The 17,724-nt window shown below is 48.9% G+C and overlaps 4 protein-coding genes across 4 annotated transcripts; 1 reads left to right on the plus strand and 3 right to left on the minus strand.

The window, feature by feature from the left end:
- Nucleotides 1-936: 936 nt before the first annotated feature.
- L228DRAFT_84512 (MFS general substrate transporter) lies at nt 937-4,311 on the minus strand. The gene is made up of 6 exons (XM_018336909.1): nt 3,945-4,311; nt 3,749-3,880; nt 3,215-3,689; nt 1,886-3,152; nt 1,615-1,822; nt 937-1,527 (listed from the first exon to the last, which is right to left on the minus strand). Exons 1-6 carry the CDS (start codon nt 4,110-4,112, stop codon nt 1,120-1,122), a joined length of 2,658 nt encoding a protein of 885 aa, XP_018191375.1. The 5' UTR covers nt 4,113-4,311; the 3' UTR covers nt 937-1,119.
- Nucleotides 4,312-5,493: 1,182 nt separating this feature from the next.
- On the minus strand, nt 5,494-7,998 carry L228DRAFT_207836 (mitochondrial putative glycerol-3-phosphate dehydrogenase; the record flags this gene model as incomplete). Its single annotated transcript, XM_018329737.1, has 3 exons — nt 5,494-7,097; nt 7,157-7,416; nt 7,475-7,998. 3 exons carry the CDS (start codon nt 7,996-7,998, stop codon nt 5,494-5,496), a joined length of 2,388 nt encoding a protein of 795 aa, XP_018191376.1.
- Nucleotides 7,999-11,580: 3,582 nt separating this feature from the next.
- Nucleotides 11,581-14,186, plus strand: L228DRAFT_244748 (putative MFS monosaccharide transporter). The gene is made up of 4 exons (XM_018332001.1): nt 11,581-12,193; nt 12,279-12,391; nt 12,447-12,700; nt 12,768-14,186. Exons 1-4 carry the CDS (start codon nt 11,983-11,985, stop codon nt 13,930-13,932), a joined length of 1,743 nt encoding a protein of 580 aa, XP_018191377.1. The 5' UTR covers nt 11,581-11,982; the 3' UTR covers nt 13,933-14,186.
- A 116-nt stretch (nt 14,187-14,302) lies between these two features.
- On the minus strand, nt 14,303-17,062 carry L228DRAFT_244749 (amidase family protein). Its single transcript, XM_018332002.1, has 9 exons — nt 16,377-17,062; nt 15,879-16,306; nt 15,758-15,827; nt 15,333-15,686; nt 15,231-15,285; nt 15,092-15,171; nt 14,935-15,035; nt 14,725-14,883; nt 14,303-14,668 (listed from the first exon to the last, which is right to left on the minus strand). Exons 1-9 carry the CDS (start codon nt 16,682-16,684, stop codon nt 14,457-14,459), a joined length of 1,767 nt encoding a protein of 588 aa, XP_018191378.1. The 5' UTR covers nt 16,685-17,062; the 3' UTR covers nt 14,303-14,456.
- Between the last annotated feature and the right edge of the window lie 662 nt (nt 17,063-17,724).

Consider the following 17,724-nt stretch of genomic DNA (forward strand, 5'->3'; position numbering starts at 1 on the left):
CGTACATCCATTTTCCTCCATTTACTTGCTTGATGGATGTTTGCGTCTTTGCGTCTTTCCTTTCTCTTTCTTTTCCTTCCCTTTTTTCATTTTTATTTTTAATTTTCTCCCTTTTTTTTAACTTCTATTTGATTACAAAGTTCTGTTTCATTTTAGGATACGATGGACGATCTACTTACAAGTAATGTTTAACGGCACAAGTCAAAGGTTTTTTTTTTCTTCCCTCTCTCGATATATCTATAGCATATTCATACACTCTTATTTTTATCGCAATTTTTCAATTAAAATGGTTTCCGACATGTACTTTAAATCATACTGCGAAATGGGCACTTTCTGTGCGCGAGTCTTTTTTTCTCTTTATGAAAACTTGAAAGCATTGATATAAATTTGAAGTGAAAGACTCTGGTTTCATAATGTACACAGCATACCATGTCCACCATGTACATCATGTCACTGAATCGACGAGTGCGATAAAAGTAAGGCGAAAGAAAAGCCACCTTGTTCGTTGATCATCTATTTACAAAGTCTTGAAAGTAGTCATACAGACAAGGTACGCACATCAACCACTCCGATTCTCCTTTGATGAATGACGTATGACGTAAACTCAGACATGAACGGTATTGGTCGAGCCGATAGAAAATAAAAACAGAATTGGTTGCCGCCCCGGGATATACACAGGAGGTCCCTGATTCGAATATAGCAATATGATGCAAAAGCTTTGAAATGAACCTTTTTTTTCCCTCCCCATTTCATCCAAAAATAAAGGAAAGGAGAACAAAAGCCCTCACGTTCACTCTCATCCGTTGACCATGTCGACCAAGCCGATTGAGACGGGACGACAACGGATCAACACCGTCCGAAGAGATATAAAAACGCCGAACCTAAACACCAGTTGTAAATGCTGTCAAAATGCCCCCTCCCAAACCATTAGTGATCCCCAAGTTTTCCCCTTTTTTGTACAAGGTCTCTTTTTCAATTCAGAAACCGATCGTTGCTCATGTCCAGAAATAATAATTATACAAGTAGTCCCCATTGAGAAAGGATATGATAAAAAAAAAAGAAGAAGGAAATAATAATCGACGTCCCAGGAGACATCAATAGTGTTTTGATCTTTGGAGGTCAGCTTTGAGAGTTTTGTTTTTCGACATGCTCGGATACGGGAGTGTCGCTTAACCTTTTTTTCCATTTCAATGCTGTAGCTTGAAAGAATCTAGAGGCCCGGCGCGCAGACAAGAGTGAAGGTCGGCGTGTCGAAGACGTCTCATCGTCTTCTGAAAGCCTCGGGTCTACCTGTCTCTTTGCGGCCGGCACAAGATTCAAGTAGAGGGGGAAGATTGAGCCAAAGGCAAACAGTGCGACCACCACAGAGAAGGTATATGGGATGCCGCGATGGACTGCCAAGGGCATTTGGATAGGTGGGAAAACGGCACCACCGCAGACAGCAGCAGTGATGAACGCTGCTCCCGTTTTCGTGCGAGCGCCTAAGCCACGTAGGCAGATGGCGTAAATGAGAGAAAATATCGCAGCCTATAGTGATGTTTAATTTCTGGGATATACCTTTTCATACAAAGCTGATGCGACGCAAATCTGATGACATCCCGAGGGGTGACATACCTCAAAGAAATGTACGAGCATAAGAACAGCAATTCCGGCATCGTTGCGTTGGTTCATGACCAGTGCCGAACAAATTATGGCTCCGATATAGCAAAACATGAGTACCCAACGAGGGTTGACGATGATAGTGGCTAGGGCCCCCAGAAATCGACCCACGGCAAAGACTGTATGGCCAATTGCCTGAATGTCATCCGGACTCAAGTTTGTCCTACCTCTGGTTAGCACAAGACTAGCAGGGGAGAGAGGAAGCGACACCGGGAGAGAGACTCGCCCTACTGACCTTCTCCCATCTATCGAGACAAAGTTGGTGACAGACATTGAGACTGACTCCTGCGCCCCAACGTAGCAGAATTGTGAGAAGACGCCGAGCGCTAACGTCCAATAGATGATAGGGACACCGGCAAACTTGGTAGCATTTATGCCGGCACGTTTGAAAGCGATTGCTTCCAAATCTTGATCGGAAGCTTCGGGCAGAGGAAAATAGATGAAAGCGACGGCAAGCAGGCAGGTAAAGAGGGAAATGCCCAAGTAAGTCCACTGGACATCGATGAGCGACGGTGCATCAAGGACCCTCTTGAAGAGAACCTTTTGCGCAAGAAGCGGGGACACGACACTGCCGATCGCTTGGATCCCTTGCGAGATGTTCAGGCGCACTTCTGCGTATTCTGGCGGCCCACAAAGAGCGATAAAAGGGTTTGCCGCGACCTCCAGGATCGAAACCCCCAAGCCAACAATGAAGTTTGAAATGATAAACGCAGGAAAGGACGCTAAAACAGCAGATGGCCAAAAGATGAGTGTGCCACAAGAGTAAATGCATAGACCGGAGACAAACGTGGGCTTGAACCCCCATTTCTTTAGGACAGTCCTGCCAATGGTGAGGGGCCCGATCAGATAAGCGCCAAAATACGCGGCATGACAGCCCATAAACTCTCCATTGCTGATCCTGCCCACCGCTTGAAACTGCTTATTGAGAATATCTAAGAGACCGTAGGCGAACCCCCAGAGGAAAAACAATATGGTGACCACAGACAGAGAAATGAGTGACTCTCTGTTGGACATGAACACCATACTTTTGGGATTCCGCAGGTTCACAAAGTCGAAGAAGGTAGGTCGAGCTGCTTCGGAAAGTCTCAGGGTACCGCCAGCGGTTGCCGCTGTGGTCGAGTTTGCAAGGTCAGGCATATCTCCAGGTGTCGTCAGGAAATCCATCATGCCCATCGGTTCCTCGCTATCAGTTGGAGAAGGAGCATCGCATTCGGTTGGATCTAACTGTGGGTGTACTCGCGCAGGATTAACAATCGAAGCTGGGTCCGCGGAGTGCACGGCTGCCGGGTTGACAATGGATGGAGGAGGAAGAGCTAGGTCTGGAACCGCCAATGCAGAGGATTGCGAAGCATTCAGGGTCGACGCATCGGCCGAGTCCTTCAACATCCTTGGCATGATGCGGGTGACAAGAGGCTTCAAGCCAGGAACATTGGCGATAAGGAGGCCCACGTTGATCTCGATGGCGCACCACATAAACGAAAGCGACGCATACCCTAATTTCATGAGTTCATCAGCAAAGCATTCCTAGTAGGGAGCAAATGGCATTTCTACTCACAGGAGAAGTCGGTTTCTACTTCTGCAGATGTCGAGTGTCCCTGGCTGGCGATTTCGAGGAGCCGCGTCATGGAGGCTGATTGAAGATTCGCAATTCTCACTACATCGACGACTGTGACAAACGCACCGAGACCGAAGGTGATGACAAGGATGGTCTTTTGTTTGCGAGGAATTCGCATTCCCGTCAAGATCGGCATCGGCAAGAAAAGGATGGCCAGATCCGTGATAATGTTGACGGGCGCAGATGACAACCACAGCGTGACGATATCGATACACTTGGAGTTCCCGACACCGACATCATGCCACGAAGCGGATACGGGGCGACACTGAAAAATGTTCAAAAAGGTAAGTGCGGTTCCGGCCACGTCCACGACGACCAATGTAACAATAGAAGCCCATCGAAAGAGCGTTTGTGTCTTTGAGAGCGTCAAATAGAAGAGCAGAATCGACATTTTGGTAGCCATTAATGCGGGATTCTGAGAATAGAGTTAGACACCAAGTCTCCATTTCGCGGTAGAAGCGCCATTGAACCCACGTATAAAACAGTGCATGTATAGATAGCCTTCTTGAGTGGCGTCTGCCATTGTTGGAGGATATCGCTCTCGTGACGACCCAGTCCGACGGAAGCGCCGTAGCAGACAGAGATGGAAAAACCGCAAGCGAAGATCTGCGCAAGGTTGTCAGTCAACGGGATTCTGTGTAACGTTCGGAACGATGCATCATCGACGAACCCAAGCAATGAAGATGAAATAATCATCCCATGAGATGCGATGCACAATGACAGAACGAGAGAACAGGCGTAAAAAGACAAAGAGCGATGCCACTGCAATGGTCACAATGGTCACGGCCAACACGGCCGATCCCCGCGAATTGACATGACCCCCAACCGCTGACGACATACTATACGCCAGAGGCTTCCTGGTGCGACATGATCAATTTGGACAACCAAGAAGTAACACAGTGAGCAGGTCGCAGAACGCGCAAAGGCAGCGTATACTGTGGGGGGATATCGACGGCAAAAGGACGAAAGGACAAGCAACACAATTCAGATGCAAGAAGAGAGGATATTGTTGGACAAGAAGAGGGATCGAATAGAAGTGACCCGGTGGCCTGGGCCCACGCGGCGAACAAGATGGGGTTGGGGCTCAATAATAGAGATTCCCCAGGAATTCCTCATTTCGGAACTCTAGCAGGTGCCATGAGCCGCGGGCGAGTTTTATTCCTGAGCGGCACTCACTCACAAGAAGCCACTAGACCGCAGTGGTTACTTGTCCCGTACACAAAAAAGGGCGCTGGTACTAAGGAAATGGACCGGATCCAGTACCTTTCCTGCCCTGGTTATGGCTCCAACTCCTAAAAGTCATTTTTTGGCTGTACCCCGCGTATTTTTCGTTGGATGGTGGCTCTTTGGACCCATGTCCTATGTCGTCAGTAGGAATAGTAGCTCGCTTATTGCAAATCACACCGCGCGTTTGGGTTGAATTGCCCAGGACCCGGTGGACCGATGCAAGCGAAGAAAAGCTCCCAAGCACTTGGGCAACGAATGGTCCCCTTTGGTGCTGCGTCTCATCCTTGGTTTTGGCGCAATTCGACTTCTCCTTTTGAGGTTGCCATCCCCGAGCCGTGGGTTGTGCGCGTTCAAGAGTTGTGAACCGATCCAGTTTCGACGCGAGAAAATTTTCTTTTTCTCTTCTCTTCACACTTGTCGTAAGCTCACAAGAACCCCATACGCAGCAGATATTCAGTGCGATATTATCGTACCTACCTACAGGTAAGGTAAGAGACGTCCCTACGCACTCTGCTACGGAGTACGCAAGTGTTTGGGCCAGCAAATCCCTTAAATGGAATGGCGCAACCCCCCATCTCCCGAATTGCCGCCCCCATCTGCCCCATTGGGCCAAGTATCTTGCGCGGCCCACCCACGTGAGCGGGAGAGCCACTTCTGCCAAGTGCAATTCACTTCAGTACAAGTTTATGATTTTGCTAACTTAAGTGGCCTACAAACCATCAAAAGCATATAGGGGCCCGGGCGGCCCGTTGCCAACAAAACTGGCGAGTCCTCGGAGTTGCCTCCCCAGAAGTTGTTCGGCATGGGAAGATTTTTCCCATTCCTCATTTAAACTTGACCGAAGGGTTCTTGGTCAGAGCAACGTAAATTTTTTGCTCTTTTTTCCCCCCTTCGTCGCCTTCCAAAAGTCTTGAATCAGGCCAAAGGTCACAACTGTTCACGTGATTAGTTTCCGTCACTAAATCATCGAAGCGACAATGCGATTGAAGGAATCAAGGAGTATTGTAAAGTATCATATTCAAGTATCTATTCGTTTCATTACAAGGGATATCCAAAGATACAATGTACACAACGAAACCCCCAAAAAAGGTGGAGTTATCGAAGATTCGTAAGACTATTTTGCTTGCTTTATTTATTCGCGGGGGAATCGGTTCCCACAACGGGGTTGTGTCCTGACTCAAACTTGGAGTCGGTAGGAAGAGTCTGTTTTGACGGCTCTGGTTTTTCATTAGTCTATTGTTACAGATGTATTGGTCGACAAATCTATTAAACTCACCTGGCTTTGCAATCAAGCTCGCCTCCGGCGACTCATGCCGTATCACTTTGCCTTTCTCCACCTCAGCGCGAGTCACGGTGAGTTTGTCCTTGGGCAGACCCATAGAACCAAGGAATGTGACAGAGTCTGTCCACTCCAAGGCTTTGCGTTTGCTGTCCCATTTCAATTCTTCGCCCATCATATCAATGATGCGAGGCAGAGCCTCTAGAGCTGCTTGTGCGTTCAAGAAGGCGAGACGGGTTCTCCGAGCAAGCACGTCAACGGCAGTCTGTGCGTACTCGTGCTTCATAGCATAGCGCACTTCTCCGTCAATAAAGGGATACTGCTCAGAAATGCGGATGCCACGCTCGGGGAACCGCTTGTCGGTAGGGGTAGAGAGAGCTGCAACCGTCCATGCTCGGTCACCATACGATTCCGCCAAGTGCTTGGCAACGTCGGTCTCAATTCCAAAATGTTGAATGAGGTTGATGTACAGGGTCTTCGAATAGCCGTGAGCACCAACCAAGCGAACCTGATGTGTCTGACAAGAACCGTCAAGCGCCGCGCCATCATCGATCATTTCAGTGCCGCTGATCTTGGGAGCATCAAGGACGGGGCCAGTCTTCAAGTCGAACGCCTTGATCGCCTCGTCGACAGTATCTTCGGCCATCTGACGGTAAGTAGTCCATTTTCCTCCAGCGCAAGTGAGGAGGCCCGAGGGAGACATGGTGACCAAGTGGTTTCGGACGAGGGACTCTGTATTCTTTGCTTCCGGATCGCGAACCAGGGGTCGAATGCCTGACCAAGCGGCAAGGACATCGCTGCGACGAACGGTAATATCAGGACCAAGATATCCGCGGATCTCGGAAAGAATCCAGCTGATTTCCTCTTCACCGGCAACAGGGTTAGGGGTGATTTTAGTCGGTGCGTCAGTCGTTCCAGCAATAGTGTTGCCCTGCCAAGGAAGGAAAAAGATAACACGACCATCAGATGTGGAGGGGTCAATCAATCCCATGTGTGAAGGGCTGTAGTAACCAGGCAGAATAACATGAACTCCAGAGCTGGGCGAGACAATCTCTGGAACCTTTTGCTCGTCCAGCTTTCGAATAGAGTCAGTAAACGGTCCAGTCGCGTTGATGATACCCTTGGCTTTGATGGTGAACTCGTCCGTCTTTTTACCGTTCTTCTCGGAGACGAGATCCTTGACCTTTGCACCACAGAGCCGTCCATTTTCGTTCTTTTCGAGTCCAGTGACTTCCATATGATTAACAACATTGACGCCATACAAGGCGGCCGTCATGGCCAGGGAGACATTCATTCGAGAGTCGTTGTGGGCTCCGTCTAGACGAAAATTGAAATTAGCCAGGTATCTTCGTAAGCACCTGGAGTTTTTATCTTACCGTAGTATACAAGCGCTCCAAACAGACCGGTCTTCTTCAACATCGGAAATGCATCAAGAGCCTTACTTCGGGTCAGGAAGTAGGAGCTCTCAATGTTCTCCGAGCCTGCGAGGAAGTCATAACATTTTGTTCCCGCCCAAAAGTATGGGGCTTTCCACCATTTATCAATCGGAATCATAATCGGAAGCCAATTCGAGAGATGGGGGGCCGTGTCGAGGAAATACTTCCGCTCGCGCAAAGCCTCTTTGACAAGTTTGTACCTAAAATAATGATTAGCCTTACCGCCGACAAAAGGAGCTTTGTGAGCAAAAGACTAACTGATTGTAATCCAATTCCCAAACAGCTTTCTCAAGGTATCGTACACCACCGTGGACAAGTTTTGTGCTTTTGCTACTCGTTCCACTGCTAAAGTCGTCTCGCTCCACCAAGGCGACTTTCAAACCTCGAGTGGCAGCATCAAGCGCAATACCTGAGCCCGTCGCGCCACCACCGATCACTAGCAGATCATATGGCTCTTCCGGGCTTTTGGCGGACTCCGGTAATCCCTTGGCTTTTCGCTCTTGGAACCAATCCATGACTCCATGCTTCTGAGTGGCGGGGTCAACCTCGCCACTGCTCGCCTTCAAAGCCGCTATTTGCTCATCTCTTGACTTTACAAGAGGAAAGCGTGGCGGAGAGAATGTGCCTCCCTCCCCGTATGTCGGAGGAGGTACAGCTGCAGGTTCTGAGCCCGGGATTTCTCTCGGACGATAGGAAATATAGAGAACGCTGCCACCTACAGCGACCGCTGTTGAGGTATAGAGCAATGGCCTCAAAAATCTGCGTCCTTGACGTGCCGCCATAATTTCCAGCTATTGCAATCTTTCAATGGCCTTTTGGAAACTCTGGCGGAGTGTAATGATTCAGTTCGATTCTGCGTGGTTTTTTAATGGCAAAGAATCATCGAAACGCCGAATGCTGATGAAGTCGCCGGCGCCCTTTCAACAGACGGAAAGCTCAATGAGAAAGACAGCAATGCCGTCAAAGTGAAGCAGAAAGATTGAAAAGAAGAGGGAGTGATGGAGTTGAAGACAGCCGTGGTCGGGCGGACGCACTGCGGCTTTGTAGTCAACGTCAAGGATCAGATTATTGAAGAGGCTCGCTAGCAGCTCTCCAGTTACGTCTTTGGTCTGCCATAATCCGGTAGGTAATGGAGTAGTATTCTCCAGTGCGGAGGTCGATAGTGGGTCCATCCCGCAGTTGTTGAGCCAATAGTAGTCGAGCACCTGGTCCACCCCGTACTGTGACGCGGCGCAGAAACCAGCCTAAGGCAAAGGAAATGCCTGTTTCTGTCGGACGGATGGGGCCTGGGGCGAAATTATTAGACAACGCAAACAAGATGAGTCCCGTATCCTCCTCCCAATTCCCATACCCATTGGCCGCGCAATGGAGCCCCCACAGTGACGAGACCATGACTTCGGTCGCTGCGGGCCGGTGGCTGCCTTGTTTCTCCGGTTTCTGTACTCCCCCAGACGCCCCAAGGCGCTCCAACCCCAGCGCATTTGCATATCTTGAACAACCGGAACCCGAATTCCCCGTATACTTTGACCAACCAGCTAAGCGCGGGGGTTCTCGCGCCACGTCTTTCGGAACAATTATTGATGGTTCTTTGATGAACTAGGAAACTTATGCGTCTAAACCAGAGCATCGTGGCGCCCATTGAGCAAGGATTAACGGAGCATCTCCCCGAAAGTTTGTCCATTTAGGGATCCTTGCTTTTATTGACTCTCATATATTTCTTGCAGCCCCGCTCCGTATATATATCCTCGTGACCTTCGGCACCCTGGACTCATTATCTCTCATTTCCACACAGCCCAAGGATCGTAGAGGCATCACGGTCGCCTGCATATCGTTCGCTTTTCCACCACCTTGCCCATTGTCTGCTTGGCGTCGAAGATCACGTATCTTGCGTTTCCACAGACTTGTTGCCATTACCTGCCTACATGATATTGATACGACGTGGAAAGAATTGATGAAGTCTTGTAAGCCCGTCGCTTTTTCAACAGTATCATAAAGTCTTCAACATGGCAATGAATTGCATTCTTTTATGCACCCAAGTGGATTAAGTTTGTACTTCTCTGTCAGTTGATAGCTTTGTGAACTTGCAGTTGTCGCTGGTGAGAAAATTTTTGTTATCAAGTTCTGCGATGTTCATAGTTTCACGTTTCATGATTACCAATTTTGAAGAAGGAAATTCTATGTTGGTGCATGGCTTGCATAATTTAATGTCGGCATACATACCTACCTAGCTTGTGTATTCTCCACACTTTGCAATCTTCCGGGGTTAATTGACGTCAGGTGTAACACATACCTACTACGGTGTACGAATATGAACGTTGACGAAGGCATCCTGGTGAGGTTAAAGATTCGACACAAAAAGTAGTGCTCTTCATAAGCCGCTCAATGAGAACAGAAAAGTCCATGGGACCAGTAAATTTCATGGTTGCATTATAATTTTTGCAATCAAAGGGATATTTAATACCGGAGGCTAGTAAAAGTTACCGACTGTTGGGTGTAATCTATAATTATGATTAGTGAAAGTCAATAAATATTTGGGAAATTCCTCGAAATAAAACCACATCACGGGTATGAAATAAAAATTTAAATTCATATTAATTTTGAAAATCATTCATTTCTTCCCAGAAAGATTGCCAGGGAAGTCAGATAGCAATGATTTGGTTCCAAATATTTGGCCAGTTGACGGAAATTGACCTAATATAAATATTGTCGGAAGAGTTGGGGGCGATTTCCTTACACTGCCAACGTATGAATCAGCCAATGTTGCCGGAAGTCTTAAATAGACACCGAGCAGCGGCATTTCACATGCAACGAGCAAAGACAAGGCTTTGAAATCCAAGATAAGGAGAGATAGGGGTTCAATTTACAACCAGGAACAAAGCTGTCCAGGCCGTGTCGAGACTTGTCATTTCACGGACTGCACACCCTTTCGGTGAGAGAAACGACCGAGGACCGGGGAAAGCAGTCTGAAGTGGACTGATTGTGGGGAAGGCAACGACACTTTTGTAAAATGCCATGAGAACCAATATATCTTATGAGAGAAATTCAGGAACCGTATTTATCAGCCGGAGAATACTCCGCAATGGTGGAATTATGCCCCGAGTTATCAGTGTGAGTGACATGACGTGTTCTGACTATTTGGTCCGGAGTTGGCGTCCTGGCGGATAGCGACGGAATAAGTAAGACTTCGGGAGCAGCTTACGACAAAATTCCGCTCGGCCTTTACGAAATTTTAACATATTCCCGAGCTTATAATTTGTGGGAGGCCAGAAAGTAGCGCTTCGTATGTTCCTATGAACACAATCGCCCTGTTGATTACTCCGATAGATCCAAAATCTTACACTTACAAAAGGATGTCACATGATGCTGATAATAAGGTGAACTGGTGGGCATAGAAAAACTCTTGAAGACGATCAGATCCAATTGGTACATTTTATGGTTCAATCTGCTTGACAGATCCTGGCCCTGTCTCAGCCATGCCCTTGCCCAACAGCAAAAAGTTCGTGGAGAAGGAAGATCCGGAGACAATCTGGTGGGGAAAAAGTGGAGATATGTGGAGAGCGAGTCTGGAGAAGCAGAAAAAGAAAGCAGATTACTGATGCTTGTACGGAGTAGTAGTGAGTTGCCCGAGACCCACAACTGAGTTGTTGGTTTCTGGGCCGTTTCGGGTGCATAATTGTTACGAGATTTTCATGTTTTGGGCGTGTTGAAGAAGAGGATGACGTACGTAGGTCCAGTGTGAGGTGCCGTCGTCATTGGGGTCCACAACGCCTGCAAGCCATTTGAACGGATCAAGGTTAGTAGGACGGCACATTACAGATGCCGCCCCGGATCTGTCGGCCACTTGATTCGCTTGCAGACGCCTCAACATGGACTCAAAGGTGCGCCATGACCATCCGATTTTGCCTTTTTGCAAGTGCTTCTTTGGGGGGAACAAATATCCCACCAATTTCTCACTTCGCCGGACCTCCCGCGCTCTTTCGACCAAAATTTCCCTCAGGCACCTCCTACGAGAGCCAGAATAGAGAAGCGCCCGTAGAAGAGCCCCCCTGACGTAATAAAGTGGTGGTAGAACTACCCCCCTGCCACGCATGCAGCAGCAGTTTTCAGATGGGAAGGTGGAGGTACAAGTATATACTAGTTTCATGTGGGGTTCCCCAGTTCCCCACAAGTATCGATACACCATCTCCGCACAGTTCGTCGATACATCTCTCATATTAACTATCACCTACCATTGTACCTTAAGTTTCGCCTAGGACAGGGCTTGTTTCTTAGGTACCTTAGTTATTCTCCGCATTGTCGCGTGGGACCCCAGTTCACTTCTACAGTATCTCCCAAACCCCGCAAATTGTAAATGGTTTCGTATCACTCAAGATACGCTTAGGGGGTCCCAAGGGTAAAAGTAGGTAGAGTGTACAGGTCCTTGCTAATACTCTTTCACGGAATAACGACGGGATGATATTTGTTGGTTGCTGGTTGATTAGTCTACCCTTTTAGCCCAACACCAATGCTCGGAACCGCTTAGTCGTAAGCGTCCGAGATTGATGGATGGTGACGATGATGCTGATGATGTGACGGTGCCAGCTCCCCCATCACCCAATTTGGGCACATGGCATATTCGAATTAGAACGGGCTTAGTTTGTCCAAAATGTCTGCCGAACATAAAGCCTGCCTTCCTCCTCCGTCAAGCTCGCTTCTTACCTCTCTCCATGCTCGAGCGAGGCTGAAGAACTATCTTATACTGCTCGACTAAATCATCCTGGAGCATCATGGGTCTCTTCGCCAAATTCCAACATCATGAGAATGCTCCGTCGACGGGCCGACCATCGACGGAGAAATCCACCGAGAACAACTATGATGCGGAGAAGGTGGAGATGGAAGGCCCGGAGGACCACTCTCATGTGCATCGTTTGACCCTAAGAACCTTTTTTATGGGTCTCTTGGTATCCATGGGCGGTTTCATCTTTGGATATGATACGGGTAAGCATTCATTTGCTCCCTCCCCCCCCTCTTCAATTGCCGCTGGTATAGGGGTACCTCTGACCATTTTCTTTGCAATATACAGGTCAAATCTCCGGATTCCTCGAAATGAAGGATTTCTTGAAATGCTTCGGTCAATACGACCCCAAAAAAGGATATTACTTTAGCAATGTCCGCGCCGGTCTCATTGTTGCTTTGGTAGGTTGTCTTCATATGCAGACTCTTCCTTAACCATTAATCTGACATGCTTAAGCTTTCAATCGGTACCTTGATTGGGGCGTTGATGGGAGCGCCCGTCGCCGATCGCCTTGGTCGACGGCTCTCAATCAGCTTCTGGAGCTGTATCTTTGCTGTTGGCGTTGTTGTACAGATTTCCACGGACCATAAATGGTATCAAGTCGCCGTCGGCCGGTTGGTAGCTGGTTTCGGCGTTGGAGCGCTATCCGTTCTTGTGCCCATGTTTCAGAGCGAGTCTGCTCCACGCCAGGTCCGAGGAGCATTAATCAGGTAGGATAAAAATATTTCCAAAATTCTTTTAGTCCTAGCATTGTCTGACCCATTGCTTCCTTTCTAGCGCGTACCAGTTGTTTATCACGCTCGGCATTTTTACTGCCAACTGCATCAACTTTGGCACAGAAAAGCGGACCAATACAGGCGCATGGCGGATTCCTATGGGGGTTGGGTGGATTTGGGCCCTGATCTTGGGCATTGGAGTCTTATTCTTCCCAGAAACGCCGCGTTTCGATTTCCGCCATGGAAGGGTCGAGAAAGCTAGGCACACAATGGCGAAGCTTTATGGCGTCCCGCTGAATCACCGCGAGATCAATCGCGAAATGCGAGAGATCAAGGAGAAACACGATATCGAGCATATGGGTGGAGCGCACCCTTGGTATGAGATCTTCACCGGGCCTCGCATGGCATACAGGACGCTTCTCGGAATCGCGCTCCAGGCTCTGCAGCAGCTAACGGGAGCCAACTTCTTCTTCTACTATGGAACATCAATTTTCACTGCGACCGGAATCAAGAATAGTTACGTCACCCAAATGATCTTGGGAGGTGTCAATTTTGGCACCACCTTTGGTGGTCTGTATGTCGTCGAGCATTTTGGTCGTCGCAAGTCGCTCATAATCGGCGCGCTCTGGATGTTCGTTTGCTTCATGATCTTTGCTTCCGTCGGTCACTTTGCTCTAGACAGAGCAAACCCTCCCAATACACCCCATGCAGGCGCTGCAATGATCGTGTTTGCCTGTCTCTTCATCACTGGCTTCGCCATGACTTGGGGACCCATTGTCTGGGCGATTGTCGGTGAGATGTACCCCATGAGGTACAGAGCCAAGTGTATGGGAATCGCCACCGCTTCCAACTGGACGTGGAATTTCCTGATTAGTTTCTTCACGCCGTTCATCACACCCGTGATTGATTTCCGTTATGGCTACGTCTTTGCCTCTTGCTGTTTCCTCGGCGCCGTGGTCGTCTACTTCTTCGTCTGCGAATCTCAGGGCAAGACCCTTGAAGAAATTGACACCATGTACATTCTCCATGTCAAGCCCTGGGAAAGCAGCAAGTGGATCCCCCCAGACAATGAGGACCTTGTGACTGCCGACCGCCTTAATCTCGAACCTGGTGCTCGCAGTATTCGAAAGAACAATGAGGCAGGCGGAGGAGGTGTTCAGCAGCTTGAGCGAGGCGGCGAAGATTCTCACCCTAATGAAGCCGCCTATGCGTCTGGTGCGCAGTGAATGATCCCGTGGAAGGGTTTTGGGATGTGTGGAATTTTTGATACCATTCTTTCTTGTGGTTATATTCTCTCGGTCGGCGTTTGCGAGCATCGAGGTTGTTACTGCATTAGTGATATCTGGTTTTCCATCGATGGTAGGTATTTTGACTCGTCATTGTTGTCATGCTGGATGCTTTTTCTGCACTTGGCACAATGTCTAGTATCATTTTAATAAATAATAATCGATAATTAAAAATGAGCTCAATTCATTGCCGTAAACATTTTATGTATTACTGAAAAATGCGACGCTTTGTGTAGGGAAGCTTTTGAGCCACGTTGTGGTCGGATCAGGCACGCCGAAAGTCGACACCTATGATTGATTTCGAGGTATTATGCTGGAAAGATGCCAAAATTGATTAATACTAAGTCTCTGATTCCATACCGGACTAAACACCATAGGGAGTAGTCCCCATCTATGCCATGCTGCTGATCGATTAAGATTATATACAAATAGTCGAGTATTTTCTTCACCAATCTATGATGAAATCACATGACCACTGGGATATTGCGCGTTCTGTATTCGTACCAGTTCGGTAGCGATCTCTTGTGCGTCGTGTTGGAAGTGAACTGCAAGTCTTCAATAGCGGAAGCGTATCTGACCAAAGTCGCTTCGGCCCACGCGGTTTGCATAATGCCTAGGCCGAAAGGCATTCCATCCGCGGAGTGGGTGCCAGCAGGGAGCGTGACGACGGGGTACCCTGGTACGCGCGTTAGTTGCATGTAGAACCAGTGCCACGAACGAGCCAGAACATACCTGCTTGGGCGGCAACCTGATAAGTTTGCCCGAGATCAACGGGCACCAGCAATCCAGCCAGCTGAGTTCCGTTATGGTTCAAAGCGGCATCGATACCGTCCTCGCGAGTCGCTTTCTGGCAGAAACTGAGAGCTTGGAAGTAGGTTTCATCCATGGTACCTGCCGCAGAAAATGTCAGCGATGCCTAGGGTGTGGGTGGAGTAGACATACCATTCGTGTCGAGGGACGCGAGAAAACCATCCTGGCCAGAGCTAAATGCAGGGTGAACGTAGGGAAAACCTCCCTCGGAGCCGGCATTGTCAATGTTATATCTAAGATTATAGTCAGCGTATTTGTAAATTGAGAAGGGTAGATAGGAGAAACTGACTGAACAAGATCCTCAATGGTTCTGACATCGGTGTTGTTCAGCTCGGCAAGGTAAGCATTGATATTGTTGTAGAAGTCAACCTTAAACAGGATTAGTATAATCCCGTGTGATCCGCGGCTTATCTAGAACGTGGACCTACCTTAACCACGGTATATTCGGACTCGTTGGGGTAACCTCTGGTTGTACCAAAATCCCTGGTCCTGTAAGCGGCAGTTCATATCCATGGAGTCAGGGGTCATACCAGTCCCAGCCATCAGGACTGACAATCTTCTCGTAGCTTGGAAGCTCAGTGCCGTTGATGACGGTAGCGCCAGCGCCCTCAATCAAGTCGACAAGCTCGAGAAGAGATTCTTGCATTTCCGGTTCCGCCAAAGACCAGAAGGACTTCCATGGTAGGCCGAAGACAGCGCCTTTGAGCGCAGACTTGTCGGTCAGGAATTGAACGTAACCGCCTTCAGGCGTACGACCCTGTTGCGCAAACGTGTAATTGTCATGAGGGTCGACGCCATAAATGGCGTCCAGTGCGTAGACCGCATCCCGGACAGTTCGGGCAAACGTGCCAACAGAGTCTTGATGAAGACTTTCGGGGATAACACTAATTGCTGATGAGCTTTTGCACGAGTTGAGAGCATAAGAACAGTTGGAGCGCTTTGCTCAAAGACCTACCCTCCGCGAGAAGTTAGACCAACGGTAGGCTTGAAACCAACCAGGGAGTTCCTTTCAGCAGGGTTGATGACTGCAAAATGTCAGGATATCGATCTCACTCATCCACGTCTTATCTGCTTACCGCTGCCGTCAGTCTCCGTGCCAAGGGCGAACATGCACTGATTTGAAGTCACCGCAAGAGCACTTCCCGAGCTGCTTCCACCCGGGTTGACGGTGAGATTGTAGGGGCTCCTGGCCTGGCCGCCACGAGCGGAGTATCCTTCGGAGTAATAGTTGCTTCTCATATCTGCCCACTCAGAGAGGGTAGCGTGACCGAGCAGCAAGGCGCCCGCTTCGCGGAGTTTGGCTACGACATGGGCGTCCCTGGGAATGACTGAACCAAGCAAGGCCCAACTTCCAGCAGTGGTCTCCATTTTGTCCTTTGTACCGATATTATCTTTGACAACAAAGGGAATTCCATGGAGAGGGCCTCGGACTTTGCCCGAGGCACGCTCGGCATCTAATGTAGCAGCAATCTCAAACATGTCGGGATTCAGCTCCATGATTGCACTTTTGACGTGGTTAGCTTGCGATTGATCGACGGGGCTTGCGCCCGAGATGTGGAGAAAGATATCCATACTTGACGTAGTAATCGGTCTGATAGATCCGCTGGAGATAGCAGTGCAGGATTTGAGTCGCAGTGAGTTTTCCTGAACTCATAGCATCTTGGAGCTGATCAATCGTTGCCTCGGCCAAAGTAAAGCTATTGCATTGAGGCATGGGAAATAGTCCGCTGTTCGAGTCATGCTCATCTTGCAAAACGGGGAAATAGTAGGGATAGGGAGCTTCTAGCACCTGCGCAGAACCCAGGGAGGAATCATTCTGCGCCGACGCAGCGATACCTGACCCAAGTCCGGAGAACAGGATTGAGAGCGCGAGTGTCTTCATGGAAGACCTGGAAGGTGTGGTGAGATACATCATCCTCCTTGCGCCTTGGTGTTCCCGACTCCGCTGATAGAAGAAGAATAAATGCGGTTCTAGCGCCCGTTTGCGAGCGTTTCCGTCCGCTTATGGGATCAGAGGTGTGAAGTGAAAATGTGAAACCCCCCTTTTGAGTTTGTATAATCCCATGGAAAAGCCAAGCCACAGAGTCCTGCCAAGCTGTTACTATGTAGTGGGCCGATGGAAGGCTGCAGGCGAGACCTTGTAAAGTGCAATTGCAATTAAAAACATCAACAAAGTATCTGCCGAGGTCAGGGACTGAGAAAGAAGAGCGATTAACCTAATCGACAGGTTGAGCCGAGTCCCAAGAAGCCCCCGGAGATAGAAGAAGCCTATTGTTGTTTGACTGCCAGGGCACTGCAGTCGTTGTTGACGAGATCGTATCCCCACCGCTCGGCAGAAGGCGTACCGCAGTAAGTAACATCAACACCACCCATGTGGGGCGACTTTGGTCGGATGCATAATAGTACACAGTACATGGTGGTTATTCCACTTCACTATTGCCATTTCCCTGTGTGGATCCCCTCATTTGCACATCTCGAACTTTGAAGATGCTGATGGTCGTGCCCCTTGAGAAGAAGCAGTCTAATCAGAGCAAACGTGGGCTTAGTGCCATCTTGAAGCAAGCTGAAATATCGGCGAAATCTGCTCTCAAGACACTCTCTGTAGCGCAGGGAGTAGGGATCATATCGTGGATTCCGGGATCAACAATCCTTGTCGCACCGAAGAGATGATGCATGGGCGGTCGTGGTTCACTTAGTAGTTAAGTGGTTCCTGGCGAGAACCTGAGCTGATGGCTGCAGCGTGTTCCTGACTATTTTCGATGGCTTCATTCAGCCCCAGTCGTTGGCTTTGCTTGGCATTTGTTCTGGGAGCCCTCACGTCTTGGTTTCCCCTGGTAATCCAAGCCCTTGGCATCCACGGTGAATGAGCCAAGATGCACCAAAAAGGTCTGCAAGCGAAACTTTCCAGGCGAACTACTCCAT

The sequence above is a fragment of the Xylona heveae genome (assembly GCF_001619985.1).
Source record: "Xylona heveae TC161 unplaced genomic scaffold L228scaffold_2, whole genome shotgun sequence".
Classification (NCBI taxonomy): Eukaryota; Fungi; Ascomycota; class Xylonomycetes; order Xylonales; family Xylonaceae; genus Xylona; species Xylona heveae.